Source organism: Dama dama, chromosome 22, assembly GCF_033118175.1.
Source record: "Dama dama isolate Ldn47 chromosome 22, ASM3311817v1, whole genome shotgun sequence".
Lineage (NCBI taxonomy): Eukaryota > Metazoa > Chordata > Mammalia > Artiodactyla > Cervidae > Dama > Dama dama.
Genome location: NC_083702.1, coordinates 58920068 through 58937568, shown reverse-complemented (window position 1 = coordinate 58937568; position 17501 = coordinate 58920068). Strand labels below are relative to the sequence as shown.

Genomic DNA, 17501 nt, shown 5'->3' with positions numbered 1-17501 from the left:
TCAATAGACAAATAGTCAGTTAGTGATTTATTATTTGTCAAAAACTTACATGATTATGCTTTAAAATTTGCTCTTAGCTTATATTATTTGGTAATTTGTCATATTCTGTAAAAAGCAGCAGAATTCCAATGTTTTTGTCTTGTTATTGTTTAAATTCTAGAAAGAGTAAACAAAGTTAATGACTATGTTACAACTACAAATACTGAAAAAATCTTTATGTCAAAATAAAAAGAACTCCCTTCCTCTCAGTATTTCCAAATACGTGTTCATTTTCCCAGTTTCATATTCTTCCCATAGAGAAAATAGGCATATTTTCCTTATTGCCCTATGTAAACTACTGGCCTTTCCTTTAGTAGTTGACATTGGAAAATGTTATTGTCCTTTGTAGAAGAGACACAAATGAATCTTCCAATGATGCTTGGCTAAATCTAAAATACTTCCAGAAATTATATTCTGTAGTTATGCAAGGTGAACCTGAGGAATCCATCAGCAGGATAATCTCTCTCCTGCATTCTTCATCGTTTGAATGCTTTTAAGAAGAAAAATAGATTGTCTTATACATCCAAGCAGAGGCCCTGAGTCACCTGGAATCTCCGATAATCTTCTAAGATAACAGCAGCAGTTACTTACAATGGCTATGGTTTTGGCATAACAGTATCAATTTTTGTAATAATTGCAGCATTGAGGTTTCCTTTACCTTCTGGGAAATAGTCCTCCTGGGAGAAAAAAAGAAGTCTAAATTAGTTATTAAGATGTCTAGGCTCCAGAGCCAAGGTCCATGAGACCTGGAGATAGGGACTCCAAATTTTAAAATGAAAGAAGAAAAGAAACAAGACAATGAAGGGAAAAAGCAGCCTGAGTCTACCAGGAGTCAGCACACATACAAGAGCTGTTTTCTCATGAGAATCCTTTGGGAGGGATGAAGAAGATCTTTCAGTCTTAACTTCTCCACTGAAAAGTATCATTTCAATTTACCATGGCAGCAAAGTGTTGGTAGGAAAATAGAAATAAATATGAAAGGAAATATTATATTATGAGGTATAACTTATAGAAAATTTTTCTCCTAGCCATAACATTTATTTCATTTTCACTTAAAATTCCCCATATTTATTCTTTAGGTATATTGTATCAAATAATTGATAGTAAAAATACAGCACCATGAACAAGATGAAAGACAAAGCCCAATAAGTGCCCCCTAATTAGTTAAATGAAGAATAAATAATGGTTGGTGAGATCTAGAGATTGGTTCGCTTTGTAACTTTAATTGATTCAAAGATGTTTACCCAGTTGTCATATATTATGTTAATAATTTCCTAATAGCTATACAGTTCAAAATAATTTTTAAACTGTTACATATCAGTCAAGAAAATGCTGATTTGTTTTTGATATAAACAAAATCATTAACTGCCATAAATACATCTTGTAACATAGTAAGGGAAGGAGAATAGGTAAAAAGGAAGAAAATAATGATGGCTCATAAAATCTTCATATATGCAACTGTTTACAGGCAATAGTTGGCATTTTCCTTTCCATATTCTCCTTGGTCTCACTAATGACCACAGTATCCAGAAGTTGTATTCCCGGGGAGGTGGTGAGGGTGGGGAATGTAAATATTCATTAATGAAGAATCTGATCACGTGTGGTCTTGTCATGCTGAAATGCTATAGTTGTTCATTAAAAGTATTAGGAGGCATCCTGGAAAATTCCCTGGATCACTACCATACTCCTCTTTGTCTCCATTTTATTAATATCTTTTGCTTATCAGTATCAGTTACCCAAAAGAATGCAGAGTGTTTTGTTCACCTGTGGTTCAGTGAAATGTATGCCAAGGAAGCAGGAACAATTGCTGTGTTCCCTAGTAAAGTCATCCCTCTGTTGGTAGTAAATATTCTAATTCAGCAATGTCAAATGTCTCAGGCAGTGAAGAAAATATGTTGAGATTGGGTTAGTAGATTTTATAGTGATGGTTGGCATTCCCACTTTGACCCACTGTACTTGGATCATAGTCTGATTATGAAAAAAATATCTTCATAAATTGGTTGTGAATGCAGAGCACAGACCATATCCTAGATGACAGTAACCCACTTCTTTAAAGTATTGCCAGCTAATTGGTTCAGCAAATTAGTAAGTCACACTTCAGTAAGTGATTCCACAATTCCATAAGTTCATCTGACTGACCAGATGCGTCTTTTGACTTTTGTGGATATGAGTGCACTGACTTAATTCTCTTCTTGAGAAGCGAAGGCAGGTGTGTGTACTAAGTTACTCCAGTCATGTCTGACTCTTTGCTACCCCATGGACTGCAGTCCACCAGGCTCCTATGTCCATGGGATTTTCCAGGTAAGAATACTGGAGTGGGTTGCTATGCCCTCCTCCAGGGGACCTTCCCAATCCAGAGATCAAACCTGCATCTTCTGTGGCTGCTGAATTGCAGGTGGACTCTTTACTGCTAATCACCAGGGAAGCCCTGTAAGCCTTGTGCCAAAGCACCAGTAAGATATGGTATAATAGTGAGCAAAGAATTTGCTGAGTTCTAATAGGATGATATTAGCAGAAGCAATTTTAACAGAGAATTCCCAAGATGGTGGAGTAAGAAGATCCTGAGCTCACCTCCTCTCATGGGCACATTATAAATAAAATCAGAACTTACAAGAAAATATCTTCAAAAACTTAAAGTATAAAGAAGAAACCACAGTGATAAGGGTAGGGGCACAGGGTCACAGTATAGTCAAGACCCATACTCCTAGCTGGGTGACCCACAAACAGGAAAATAACTACAGTTTCAGAGGTTCTCCCCAAGAAGTGAGTGGTCTGAGGCTCATATCAGAATCCCCAGGATGAGGTTCCTGCTCTGGGAAGATGAGATAAGCTTCCAGAAAGTCTGGCTTTGAAGGCCAAGGGGCTTACTTTTACCTCACACCAGTCAAAATGTCCATGATTTAAAAGTCCACAAATGATAAATCCTGGAGAGGGTGTGAGGAAAAGAGAACTCTCCTATACTGTTGGTGGGAATGCAGTTTGGTGCAACCACTATGGAAAATACTATGAAGACTCCTTTAAAAACTAAAAACAGAGTTAATACATGATCCAGCAATCTCACCCCTGGGTATATATCTAAAGAAAAGACACATGCTTATAGCAGCACTAGCAACAGCCAAGACATGGAAACAACCTGAATGTCGTCAACAGGTGAATGAAGATGTGATGTGTATATGTAGTGGAATATTACTTGGTCATAAAAAAGAATGAAAAATGCCATTTGCAGTAACATGGATGGATTTAGAGACTATCATACTATGTGAAGTAAGTCAGACAGAGATAAATATCTTATAACTTATATGTGGAATCAAAAAAAAGATACACATGAACTTATTTACAAAATTGAAATAAATTAACAGGCATAGAAAACAAACTTATGTTTACCAAAGGGGATAGTGGAGAGATAAATTAGGAGTTTGAGATTAACATATACACACTACTATATATATAATTCTTATCTCTTTTTCATGAGCTATTACATGAAATACAAACTGTATAGTGGCTGTGTATTGCTTTTATTGCCATCTGGTTTCCATTTTCCCTTCCTTAATAATGCCTAACTTAGTTTTGAGGCATTAATAATTTTCAGTTTGATACAGTCTACTGGACTCAATTTAGATGTCTTATCTTCCCTTGACAAACAAATAGGCCCATGACAATAAAGGCCAATATAATGTATTCTCACTGGAATTTGAAGTTTTAGCAGAGTGGCTCAGAGAACTATGATACTTGAAGTTTACATTTCCCACTTGTGACATTATTTTTAGATGGGTCCCATCCAGACCATTCCTATATGTCTTGCTTCTTCATTCTCTGCAGTATATTTGATATTACCCTCTTTTAAATCAGAAACTTCTGCCTTCCTGTCAATGTTGTGTGTTAACCAATGCCCTTACCCTTCTAACATATAAATCTGCATCAGTTACTTAACTGAATTTCTGTTATTAGCACCCAAAACTTTAAACAGATACTCAAACACTGTTCCAAATAATTGTCTCAGGAAAAACTAGGATCTGGTAATTGCTTATATGGCCAAAAATATGATGCAAAAAAAAAAAAGCCTTTATACTGGGCATGGAGCCTAGATGTTCACATGATTTGTGGCAAAATTGTCTACCACAATTACAGAAAATCATGTGATCACATGGACCACAGCCTTATCTAACTCAATGAAACTATGAGTCATGCTGTGTAGGGCCACCCAAGATGGACGGGTCATGGTGGAGAGTTCTGACAAAACGTGGTCCACTGGAGAAGGGAATTGCAAGCCACTTCAGTATTCTTGCTTTGAGAACCCCATAAACAATATGAAAAGGCAAAAAGATAGAACACTGAAAAATGAACTCCCCAGGTTGGTAGATGCCAAATATGCTACTGGAGATCAGTAGAGAAATAACTCCAGAAAGAATGAAGACACAGAGCCAAAGCAAAAACAACACCCAGTTGTGGATGTGACTGGTTATGGAAGTAAAGTCTGAGGCTGTAAAGAGCAATATTGCATAGGAACTTGGAATGCCAGGTCCATGAATCAAGGCAAATTGGAAGTGGTCAAACAAGAGATGGCAAGAGTGAACATCAACATTTTAGGAATCAGCAAACTAAAATGGACTGTAATGGGTGAATTTAACTCAGATGACCATTATATCAACTACTATGAGCAAGAACTCCTTAGAAAAAAATGGAGTAGCCATCATAGTCAACTAAAGAATCTTAAATGCAGTACTTGGGTGCAATCTCAAAAACAACAGAATGATCTCTGTTCATCTCCAAGGCAAACCATTCAATATCACAGTAATCCACGTCTATGCTCCAACCAGTAATGCTGAAGAAGCTGAGGTTGAATAGTTCTATAAGAACCTACAAGACCTTTTAGAACTAACACCCAAAAAAGATGTCCTTTTCATTATACAGGACCGGAATACAAAAGAAGGAAGTCAAGAGATACCTGGAGTAACAGGCAAATTTATGGAGTACAGAATGAAGCAGGGCAAAGGCTAATAGAGTTTTGCCAAGAGAACGCACTGGTCATAGCAAACACCCTCTTCCAACAACACGAGAGGGCTCTACATATGGACATCACCAGTCCGGTCAATACCAAAATCAGATTGATTATATTCTTTGCAGCCAAAGATGGAGAAGCTCTATACAGTCAGCAAAAACAAGACCAGGAGCTGACTGTGGCTCAGATCATGAATCGTTTATTGCCAAATTCAGACTTAAATTGAAGAAAGTAGGGAAAACCACTAGACCATGCAGATATGACCTAAATCAAATCCCATACAATTATATAGTGGAAGTGACAAATAGATTCAAGGTATTAGATCTTATAGACAGAGTGCTTGAAGAACTATGGATGGAGGTTTATGACACTGTATAGGAGTTAGTGATCAAGACCATTCCCCAAAATAAGAACTACAAAAAGGTAAAATGTTTGTCTGAGAAGGCCTTACAAAGAGCTGAGAAGAAGAGAAGTGAAAGACAAAATAGAAAAGAAAAGATATATCCATTTGACTTCAGAGTTCCAAAGAATAGCAAGGAGTGTTAAGAAAGCGTCCCTCAGTGATCAAAGCAAAGAAGTAGAGGAAAACAATATAATGGGAAAGACTAGAGATCTCTTCAAGGAAATTAGAGATATCAAGGGAAAATTTCATGCAAAGATGGGCTCAATAAAGGACAGAAATGGTATGGACCTAACAGAAGCAGAAGATATTAAGAAGGGGTGGCAAGAATACACAGAACTTTACACAACAGATCTTCATAGCCCAGATAACCACGATGGTGTGACACTCATCAAGAACCAGACATCCTGGAATGCAAAGTCAACTGGGCCTTAGGAAGCATCATTACAAACAAAGCTAGTGGAGGTGATGGAATTCCAGTTGAGTTATTTCAAATCCTAAAAGATGATGCTGTGAAAGTGATGCACTCAATATGCCAGCAAATTTGGAAACCTCACCAGTGGCCACAGGACTGGAAAAGGTCAGTTTTCACTCCAATCTCAAAGAAAGGCAATGCCAAAAAATGCTCAAACTACTGCACATATGCACTCATCTCACATGCTAGCAATATAATGCTCAAAATTCTTGAAGGTACGCTTCAACAGTATGTGAACCATGAACTTCCAAATGTTCAAGAAGAATTTAGAAAAGGCTGAGAAACCAGAGATCAAATTCCGAACACCCACTGGATCACTGAAAAAGTGAGGGAGCGCCCGAAAACAGAGAGCACTTCTGCTTTATTGACTACACCAAAGCCTTTGACTGTGTGAATCACAACAAACTGGAAAATTCTTAAAGAGATGGGAATATCAGACTACCTTATCTTCTTCCTGAGAAATATGTATGCAGGTCAAGAACCAACAGTTAGAACCCGACATTGAGCAACAGACTGGTTCCAAATCGGGAAAGGGGTATGTTAAGGCTGTATATTGTCACTCTGCTTATTTAACTTATATGCAGAGGACATCATGCGAAATGTCAGACTGGATGAAGTACAAGCTGGAATCAAGATTGCTGGGAGAAATATCAATAATTGCAAATATGCAGATGACACCACCCTTATGGCAGAAAGTGAAGAAGAACTAAAGAGCCTCTTGATGAAAGTGAAAGAGGAGAGTGAAAATTTTGGCTTAAAACTCGACATTCAGAAAATAAAGATCATGGCATCTGGTCCCATCACTTCATGGCAAATAGTTTTGGAAACAATGGAAACAGTAAGAGACTTTATCTTTTTGGGCTCCAAAATCACTGCAGATGGGGACTGCAGCCATGAAATTAAAAGATCCTTGCTCCTTGGAAGAAAAGTTATGACCAACCTAGACAGCATATTAAAAAGCAGAGACATTACTTTGCCAATTAAGGTCCATCTAGTCAAAGTTATGGTTTATCCAGTAGTCATGTATGGGTGTGAGATTTGGACTATAAAGAAAGCTGAGTGCTAAAGAATTGATGCTTTTGAACTGTGGTTTTGAAGAAGACTCTTGAGAGTCCCTTGGACAGCAAGGAGATCCAACCAGTCAATCCTAAAGTAAATCAGTCATGAATATTCATGAGAAGGAATGATGCTGACACTGAAACTCCAATACTTTGACCATCTGATGCAAAGAATTAACTCATTTGAAAAGCCCCTGATGCTGGGAAAGATTGAAGGTGGAAGAAGCGGATGACAGAGAGTGAGATGGTTGGATGGCATCACTGACTCAATGGATATGAGTTTTAGTAAGCTCCAGGAGTTGGTGATGGACAGGGAAGCCTGGCATGCTGCAGTCCATGGGGTTGCAAAGGGTCGGTAACGACTGAGCAACTGAACTGACCTACCAGACAGTTAAATTGAATCATATACCCACTGAAAGCAAGAATCTGAAGGACCAATAGAGTCACCATCTGAATTGTAATTATGGCATGGGTAATTCAAGGACTGCAACATGCTGCTAGTACTTCTGACAAATTAAAGCAAAAATTGAGCTCGGATCTTTAAATTCTGTTTCTATAGGGAACTTGTCAACATGACAAGATAATCTCCTATAGTTAACAGCTGCAGAGATGAAATTGCTGAAAGCTAAACCCAGAGTATGAATCTTTGGCTTACTGAACACAAAGTATGTTGATTCGTCCCTTCAATTTCTCTCACACAATTAACTGACGATTCCTGGTTTGTGAAAGTGAAAATGAAGTTGCGCAGTAGTGTCTAGCTCTTTGTGACCCCATGGACTGTAGCTTACCATGCTCCTCTGTCCATGGGTTTTCCAGGCAAGAGTCCTGAATTGTAACAATACTTAAAACATTTGAAAATCCTGACATTTTGGAAACTACCTCAACCACCTTTACAGAAGGAAGCAGACCTATCTTCCTAACAGTTATTCCCTGCTCAATTTAAGATGCTGCTACTCCTTTACCTGAAGAAGTTTCCTTGAAGGAAGAAACTATAGTTCCCCCTTTCCACTCTTCATTTTCACTCTATGAGCTCATTTATTAGTGCAAGAACATGAATACTGTGCCAAGGCAGATGGAGTATTTATAGAAGACTGGCTTAAATTTTTGTATATTTTTGGAGTACATATTGGCAAAAGTGCTTTGATGTGAATGAATTTTAGGGCTCTTTTACTTGAGAAGGAGGAAGCTATTTGATAGAATTCTTACTTACCAAAATTTGATAATTAGTGTGCTAGCTAATGTCATTAAGTTGAAGTCTAATGCTTGGTTGAGATGACAAGTGTAATTTATTAATTGATACTGGATATTAAAGGAAATTAAGACACTAAAAACACTTTGGTAAAAGTATAGAAAAGGAAATTTAATATCTTTAGGAGACAGTAGTGCTAAGGAGGATTAACCATAGATATTCTGTTCTCATATATCCTGGCTAGGTGTCCCTGAGGTGCTCCTCCACCAATGACAAAGCAAACAGCTAGAAATTTTCAAAATGTGATACTTCTCTCTAAGGATATTGGTGGCAGACATTAAGGTTAAAGTGGCCTTTCTAATATCAGTGAGAATAGAGGAGTGAGAGTGTTCAGATTATGGCTTCTGACTGAGAGCAAAGGAAGATTTGGTTAACATGATAGTAGCAACTTATTAGTTCAAAAATGAATATGGTATAGTAATCTCCACCTAAGGTTAGCTAATCATAAGGTATCTAGGAAGAAAATAAGTGAACCCTCTTTAGAGAGAGAACAAAAGACAGAGAGACAAAAAGAGAGAGGCCTTAGATAAGATCAAAAGTTGACCTGAGCTACCATGATTCAGATAATGCCCATCTCCCAATTCTTAGACCTGAGCTGAGTCACAGAGTCAGTGGAATGAAGATGTGAATAAGATGTGAACTGAAATCACTGAATTCACTCTTGATTAAGATGTGAACTGAATTCCTTCCAAAACCTTCCAAATATTTTGGTGACTAATTTTCAAATGACTGAACACTGAAGAAAATGTTTGAAGAACTCTCCAAACATTTTGTGGTGTTATAGAGCTATTTATTGGGCTTCCCTGGTGTCTAAGTGGTAAAGACTCCACCTGCTAATGCAGGAGACATGGGTTCCATCCCTAAGTCAGGAAGATCCCTTGCAGAAGGAAATGGCAACCCACTCTAGTATTCTTGTCTGGAAAATCCCATGGACAGAGGAGCCAGGAGGACTACAGTCTGTGGGATCACAAAAGAGTCGAACATGACTTAATGACTAAACAACAGTAACCGCAACAACAACAGAGCTATATATTAGATCCTGTCTCAGGACTGTCCAGCAGAGGGACAAAGAACTTGAAATTTCTTAGAGTAAAAGTTTCTAATAGTGTGACATTTGACAAGTTTGAATCCTACTTGAAGACTCTTGCCTATTTTTCACATTCTAACTTCCTCGATTGCTGCCAAATGTCTCAACCTCTCCAGCCCTCTCATTGTGTATGTGCAGCTGGAGCAAAAGAAAAAAGTATGTGTCTAATTATATGTCTTTTGCTTAAAATATCCAAAGTTCATTTATGTAGGTTACCACTATAGACACCCAACTATAAGACATGCAATTGAGAAACCCAATACCAATCATCACAATGTCAAACAATGTTTACACATTGATAAGGGGGGGGGGGGGGACTATTTCTAAAATCTAGAGGTCATATTCAGTAAAAGTAAGAACTATGAAAATTCAGTTCAGTTCAGTCGATTAGTCATGTCCAACTCTTTGCGATCCCATGGACTGCAGCACTCCAGGCTTCCCTGTCCATCACCAACTCCCAGAGCATACTCAAACTCATGTTCATTGAGTTGGTGATGCCATCCAACCATCTCATCCTCTGTCATCCCCTTCTCTTTTCGCCTTCAATCTTTCCCAGCATCAGGGTCTTTTCAAATGAGTCAATTTTTCTCATCAGGTAGCCAAACAATTGGAGTTTCAGCTTCAGCATCAGTCCTTCCAATGAGTACTCAGGACTGATTTCGTTTAGGATGGACTGGTTGGCTCTCCTTGCTGTCCAAGGAGTTCTCAAGAGTCTTCTCCAACACCACAGTTCAAAAGCATCAATTCTTTGGCGCTCAGCCTTCTTTATGATCCAACTCTTCCATCCATAAATGACTACTGGAAAAAGCATAGCTTTGACTAGATGGACCTTTGTTGGCAAAGTAATGTCTCTTCTTTTTAATATGCTGTCTAGGTTTGTCATAACTTTTCTTCCAAGGAGCGAGCATCTTTTAATTTCATGACTGCAGTCACCTCCGCAGTGATTTTTGGAGTCCCAAAAAATAAAGTCCCTTACTGTTTCCATTGTTTCCCCAACTATTTGCCATGAAGTGATGGGACCAGATGCCATGATCTTAGTTTTCTGAATGTTGAGTTTTAAGCCAACCTTAGTCTTTGATTGAAGTTTTTTGGGGGCGTTTGTCTTGTTTTTTGTTTTTTTTTACAGTATTATAATAGTTAAGAAATGATGTTGACCCTCAGTATGTTTTGCTTGAAGAAATGTCTGTATAGGTTTCCTGTCCATTGTTTAAAAATTTATTTAATTTTTAATTGAAGGATAATTGCTTTATAGAATTTTGTTGTTTTCTGTCAAATCAACATGAATTAGCCATAGGTGTACATATGCCTCTGCCCATTTTTTAATTGGGCTGTTTGTTTTGATGATATTAAGCCACATGAGATATCACTTATATGTGGAATCTTAAAAAAACAATAGGATGCAAATAAACTTATTTAAAAAACTGAAACAGACTCACAGACTTAGAGAAAGAACTTAATGTCACAAGAGGGGAAGGGTGAGGGAAAGAGTGTGAGGGATAGATTGGGAGTTTGGGATGGACACACTGCTATATTTAAAACAGATAACCAACAAGGACCTACTTGTTTGGCACAGGGAAATGTGTTCAATATTATGTAGCAACCTAAATAGGAAAATAACTTGAAAAAGAATATTTTTTAAAAAGAAAATAAAATCTGTACTTCACATTAAAAAGAAAAACGAAATGATTGAAATGGATTCTTTTTTAAGTTCCAGGATACCTTGCTTCTCTCTTATCCCATCCTTTCCCTCTTCTTCCCCTCCCTCCCTGCCCAGCCCTTAACAGTAAGCAGCTTTGTCTTCAATTACACAATAGCGTACACACACTCAAAAATTTTTATTGATTTTATGACTTAGACTGGTATTATGGGATTGGATAAAGTGACATATACTCAATTCACAAGAGTAACAGTCCAATATCAATTCAAATTTCAACATTTTTGCAATATCTAATCTGTTCAGCTACTCCAATTACTACAACAATTTAAACCTCATAATAAGAGTTAAAACTATCCTAAGGAAAACAAATGGAGCGTGCTTTGGGTGCTTATCCAACAGATGTTTAATTTAGTAATTTTAACTTGTATTTATGAATATTTGAATTATCATTTGAAATTATCTAAGTCAGATCATCTTAGCACTCTGGCAATAGAAAATATTCTAAATGTCCTCACCAAAGCTCAATGCACTAAACATTAGGTAAACATTAACAATCCAAAAAATTTAAAGACAAAATGTAACACATGGAATTATAGGACAATCAATATATGCACATGTCCCAAAACTTGGAACCGGGGAGAAATAGTGCATTGCGGAGAGTGTTTGAGACATCTAATGCAATCTTCTGCCTCTCAATATCATATCACTATTGAGAGACTTCTACATGTGAATACAGACTTAAAGTTCCCTCAAAGTAATGACGTATGATGTACATGATGGAGAATACAGTTTTCAGACTCCCTTGGAATGTGACGGTGTTTCATAAGCAATCCATGCAACACTGAAAAAGGAAACACTTCATCAATAAAAGCCAACAAAACGTTGATAGGACATCAGGTGGTTCAGATGGAATCTCGATGGCACACATAATGGGAGAGATATAAATTAGGCACTACTTTTCACATAAGGCCTGTGAAACAGAAAAAGAATTTACCAAGAAGAATGTTTATGACAATTAAAAGAAAGTAAGAGAGAGCTTAACTTAACACCCGTGAGAGCATTCTGCCTTGATTTTCAACTTTCCCAGGTTTCTTCCGACACGTGGAGTGGTTTAAGCAACACCACTTTGAAGGTTATACATTGGAATATTGTAATCTGTTATAGCTGCAAAACAGAAAATGTAATCCGCCAGACTAAAATCTAAAGCAAATGAATCTAGGCCTTATTGTTAATCAGTATTTTGTTGCTTTTTCCAAGTAGTCTTTAATAACTCACACTTGTTAGAGACATCAAAGAGTGACATTTTAAGGGTATCAAATATGCAATGGAAATAAGTAAAACTGAAACCTAAAAAGGGTATTTTCCAGACTTATAATAATCAATGCCAAAGATCAGTTTCCCAAGCTGATTTGAATTCACATTTCCCTCTTAAATGATATTTTTCTGAATATCAAGGAAAATGGCAGCATCTGAGCATCAAGAAAAATGGTATATTCCCCAGTTTAGGGAGAAAGATAAATATAACCTTGATTTATTAAGTCACTTAGGTTCTCACTTTGTCTATTCAATAAGAATATTCATTTCTCAAATCTCTTACCCTAATCAACATTAACCCATGATGTTTACCTTTGTGCATTCATCAAAGGAGGTTTTGCTATCTTAAAAGCAGAAAAACAGAAGACCTTATCAAAGACCCATATTTTAGGTTTTCTCAATGCCAAGCGTATGGACAAAACTCATAATTTTATTTTATTTCTTAAGATTAGTTCTTGCCTAGAATTTAATGTTGTCCTGACTTAGGCACTGTAATTTTTTAGCTAAAGCATTACTTACATCAACTGTAAAAATGGTAACTCTGGCACAACTTTCTCTAGAACTTGTCTTCCTAAGTTTAATACCTATCAGACCTATGGGATGCTGCTTTAACCTGCCTTCCCTTCTCAATTGACACCTGATATTTAGAACTAATCACATTTTAAAATTACCCTATATTCAAATAACCCAAACATATTCATACACAGACAAATGCACACATGCGTGCACACAATCAGTATGTACATTTATGTATAACCCAACTATCCGTAGAGCTTATTATAAAGCCTTAAGATATTTTTAACTGAGATTTTCAAACTGACTTTATTTCAACTGAGTGTTTTCATTAATCACATGCGTGTGTGTGTGTGTGTGTGTGTGTTCAGTCACTCAGTCATGTCTGACTATTTGCGGCTCCATGGAACCTGCCAGTCTCCTCTGTCCATAAAATTTTCCAGGCAAGAATACTGGAATGGGTTGCCATTTCCTTCTCCAGGGAATCTTCCTGACCCAGGGATCAAACCTGTGTCCCTTGCATTTCCTGCATTGGCAGGTGGATTCTTTACCACTAGCACCACCTGGGAAGCCCCCTGTTAATAGCATATTCACTACCAATAATTTGTATTACCCAAAAGATAGAGGACATGAGCTGTAAAACATCATAAATATCATAAAATGTTCTCATCATATGGGAGGAAAGTAGGATGACCATGCCATTCAAGGAAAACCAAACAAATGTCATAATTTAAACCAAATGAATGCAATCTTCCCATGCTCATTTTTATTTGGCCCCTATTTAATTCAACAAAAATCACTGTTTATGTAATCTTTCCTTTTTCTTTTCATCATATACACATGTCCTCACATCTTTGGCGTGATGTCAAAAACAAAACACAACACTAGCATTTATACTGTTATTTGCATGTAAACCAATTGGGTCACACAGTTTCCAAATGAATCCTTATACTTAAATATTTTCTAAATTTTACTTAGGTACACTTGGAAGAGAAACGATGATATTTTATTCTTCTCCATTTACAGGAGAGTGAAAAATACATCTCTTTGTAGAAATACAATGAATTTTTCTTATGGCTGTCCAAAACTTTCAGGTTTAACGTTGCCTTGTGGAAAAGTGAAAAGTAAATAGTGAAAAGTGAATTTGTAGAATTTTTTATAGGATATTATTAATGCTGTTGAATAAAACTGTTAAGGTTTTTGGTTTTGCTTTGGTTTGAGAAACAACTTGAGGTTTAAATGCATAAGTCTAGAAGATCTGGAGAACAAAATCAAAGGATGGGAGAAAAAGTAAAAGTGGAAGCATATTTAGAGTAAAACTTTTTTCTTCCATACAACTTTTCTCATAGCATCTTTAACATCCTTATTTCTTAGAGAGTAGATTAAAGGGTTCAGCATAGGTGTGAATAAAATGTAACATACTGAAGCCACTTTACGAAGTTCCGGGTTATTTGGAGGTGTGAGATACACAAAGGAGACAGTCCCATAAAGCAAACTTACAACCCCCAGATGAGAGCTGCAAGTGGAGAAGGCTTTCTTCCTTCCTTCACTGGAGCGGATCTTTAAAACTGTGGACACAATATATATGTAAGATACTACAATAACAACTATCGTGGGCAAAATAATAAGAATAGCCAAACTAAGTGACACCATCTTATTCATAAAGACATTGGAACAGGAGATCTTCTCAATTGGGTTTGAATCACAGTAGAAGTGATCAATGACTCGAGAGGCACAGAAAGACATTGAAAATGTTACACTGATTTGAAGGATGGAACTGACCCAGCCACAAAGATAAGAACCAGCCACCAGTTGGATACAGAGACTTCTTGACATGCGGACAGTATAGAGAAGCGGGTTGCAGATGGCAATGAAGCGGTCATAGGCCATGGCTGCCAAGACAAAGGCCTCTGTTACCATGAAAAGTGCATAAAGAAACAACTGAGCCACACAGCCTGCAAAGGATATGGTCTTTTTCTGAGATAGGATGTTGACCATGGCTTTGGGTACGATAACAGTGGAGTAGGAGAGGTCAATGATGGAGAGATTGCCCAGGAAGAAATACATTGGTGTGTTCAGCCGGGGATCAGTCACGATGATGCCAATCATGCTAAGGTTCCCCAGAAGGACCATCCAGTAAACAATGAGGAAAAGCAGGAAAAGGAGACTGTGGAGCTCTGGACGGACCCTGATGCCGACGAGGATGAAGTCGGTCACTTCTGAGCGGTTGTCTCCTCCCTGGTCACCCATGCAGACTTCTGCTTAAAGGCACAAGAGAAAGTCAGCGAAGTCTCTCCTCTCTCGCTAGTATCACAAATAACACTTTACATCTAAAAATACTTTATAGTTGACATAATATTTTCATATCCATTATTCTATTAAGCTTACACAAAGCAAAAGAAATATGAGAGAGAGTTTGAGTTGCCTGAGGTAACACAACTGGTTAAAAATGGAATTTAGACTCAAGATGAAATATTTTGAAATCAAGTCTAGTGTTAATTTCAACACAACAGAGTTTGTCAAATGAGATATTTTGTAGATGTCATCTGTGATTTCAAAATACTAAAATCTGATAAGTTTGTACTAAGAAAAAGACACTTCCATAAATTTTATCATTAAATATTCACTTTTATACGTAATACTTTGCTTCAATTCAGTAATAAAAGATTAATGAAGGAAAAGAAGCTAAAAGTACATTCCAAGATTATATGAACTTTCTACACAAAAGAGCTTTTACAAGTCCAAGTATATTACTAAAGAACTAAATTGCCTTACTTTGAGATCTTTTAAAATAAAGTAAATCTTCAACTTCTGGAACTAGTCTAATTTTATTTAAGTGAGAAAGTAAAATGTGAGTGATACCTTTATATTTTTTATCCTGTGAAGTTTATTGATCCTGGTTTTCTCTATGTAAATCTGTCAAGACATTCACTTCATCTCAAACTTTTCCAAATGAGAGAAAGAACCAATCAAAAATGTTAACTGTGTAAAAGAATATATTAAATAGCAAATTTTACTGAACTCGTAATATGAGGTTAGAGCTCAGTAGTATTGAGTAGTTTTGAGAACAAAAGTATTGACTTCCTGGAAGCATCCAAATTAACTTATTTGAGTTTGGATGACCTGTTAAGCAATCAAGACAATTTTGGTTAATTTTAAATATTTTTATTATTTCTCTATGAAACAATGCACTCATTGTCAATTAAGTTGTCTAGCAATTAAAGATAACCTTACACATCTTTTCTTCTTGATGATACTTCAACCAACTGTCATTTATCCTTTCAAAGACTGGTATGAATAATAAAAGCTAGCAAATGATCCACAAAATATTTTTAACAAAATTAAAATGAATGTATACTAACAATCAAAACCTTAGAAAATATGCTGAGTTTCATTTTGAATCTCAAAATTCCCTCAATTGTAAGAGCTTTTATTTTGTGTTTTTTATGATCTACAAAAAAATCCCCTGGATCCTGAAACCTTCATGACTTTCTCTGCTTCTTTCATTTGTTGCTTTTCCCAAAAACTTTCTCAAAAAGAACATAAGGGGATTCCCTGGTGGTCAAGTGGTTAAGACTCCATGCTTACACTGCCAAGGGCCCAAGTTCAATCCCTGGTTGGAGAACTAAGATCCCAGAAGCCACACAGTGCACGGCCAGAAAAAAAAAAAAGCCATGAACTTAATTCATGGGTAAATGGCTGAACAAAATAATACTATTCTCAGTTGCTAGCCTCACTCTACTGCTAAACTACATGTGTGAAACCCATTCAAATAATTGTAATTTGGTTTTAATAGGGACTGACAGAATAAATTAAATTAAGTTTACAGGTTAACATCCATGAAGACAGTTAAATTTTATTCTAGAACTAATAGAATGACTCTTTTTAGGCATAAAGCTGAATGGAACATTTTCAAGCATAGGTCACCATGTGTTGGTTTACAGTCAAAAAAAGACTCAAAAGAGAAAGTACCTTTGAAACATGCTAAAATTATTTTACATGTAACTTCTTTCTGCAAAGAGTCACATGATTAATAAACCTTGCACTTTGCTCCTGTTTAAAAAGGAGGCAAAGAAGAAGAAGAAGGAGTAGAAGATGGAGAAGGAGAAGAAAATTTGTTCTTAGGCCAAGTCAAATGTTACATTTTTGATGCCATATCAATAAAAGTAATATATTAATATTTCAAGGATAACCTAACCTAGGATAATATAGTAGAGTAATATCATATATATCACCTTTGTACAAAATTATAGGATGTGAACTATGAAAAGATTCACCTCTATTCATAGAAGAATTATAAAGAGTGCATATTAGGCAAGAAATAAATTAGAGAAAACAGAGGATTTTTATAATTTTGAATTCTAAGAAATGCAACAAGAGATAAAAAAGATCATAGAATATACATCTTTAGTAATATATTTTAAACATCAGTTATCATTCACCAGTCTGATTTAACCATGACCTTCCTTCAAGCATTGGAATATGAATTATCAAGGTTCACTTTCATCTTGATAATCTTTCACTCATGGCACATTTTGAAATTCAAGAAAAATATATTTTAATCATATAGAAAGTGTTCTTGGCTGCCTTATTTGTGACTAAAATAGGTGTGCTTTTTCTATAATTATTCTTACCTGAATGTATATTTCTATCTTGTGAACTTTTTCATGAAAATTGCAGAGATCCAAATTCTTTTTATTTCAGTCTAGG

The 17501-nt window shown here is 36.4% G+C and overlaps 1 protein-coding gene across 1 annotated transcript; it reads right to left on the bottom strand.

Annotated features, from left to right (window-relative positions):
• Nucleotides 1-14099: 14099 nt before the first annotated feature.
• On the bottom strand, nt 14100-15041 carry LOC133043372 (olfactory receptor 9K2-like). The gene has a single exon (XM_061124178.1). The coding sequence runs from the start codon at nt 15039-15041 to the stop codon at nt 14100-14102; it is 942 nt and encodes a 313-aa protein (XP_060980161.1).
• Nucleotides 15042-17501: the final 2460 nt, after the last annotated feature.

Excerpts from the sequence above, each read along its gene's own strand:
- LOC133043372 (XM_061124178.1), bottom strand. The coding sequence starts at position 15,041 with ATGGGTGACCAGGGAGGAGACAACCGCTCAGAAGTGACCGACTTCATC.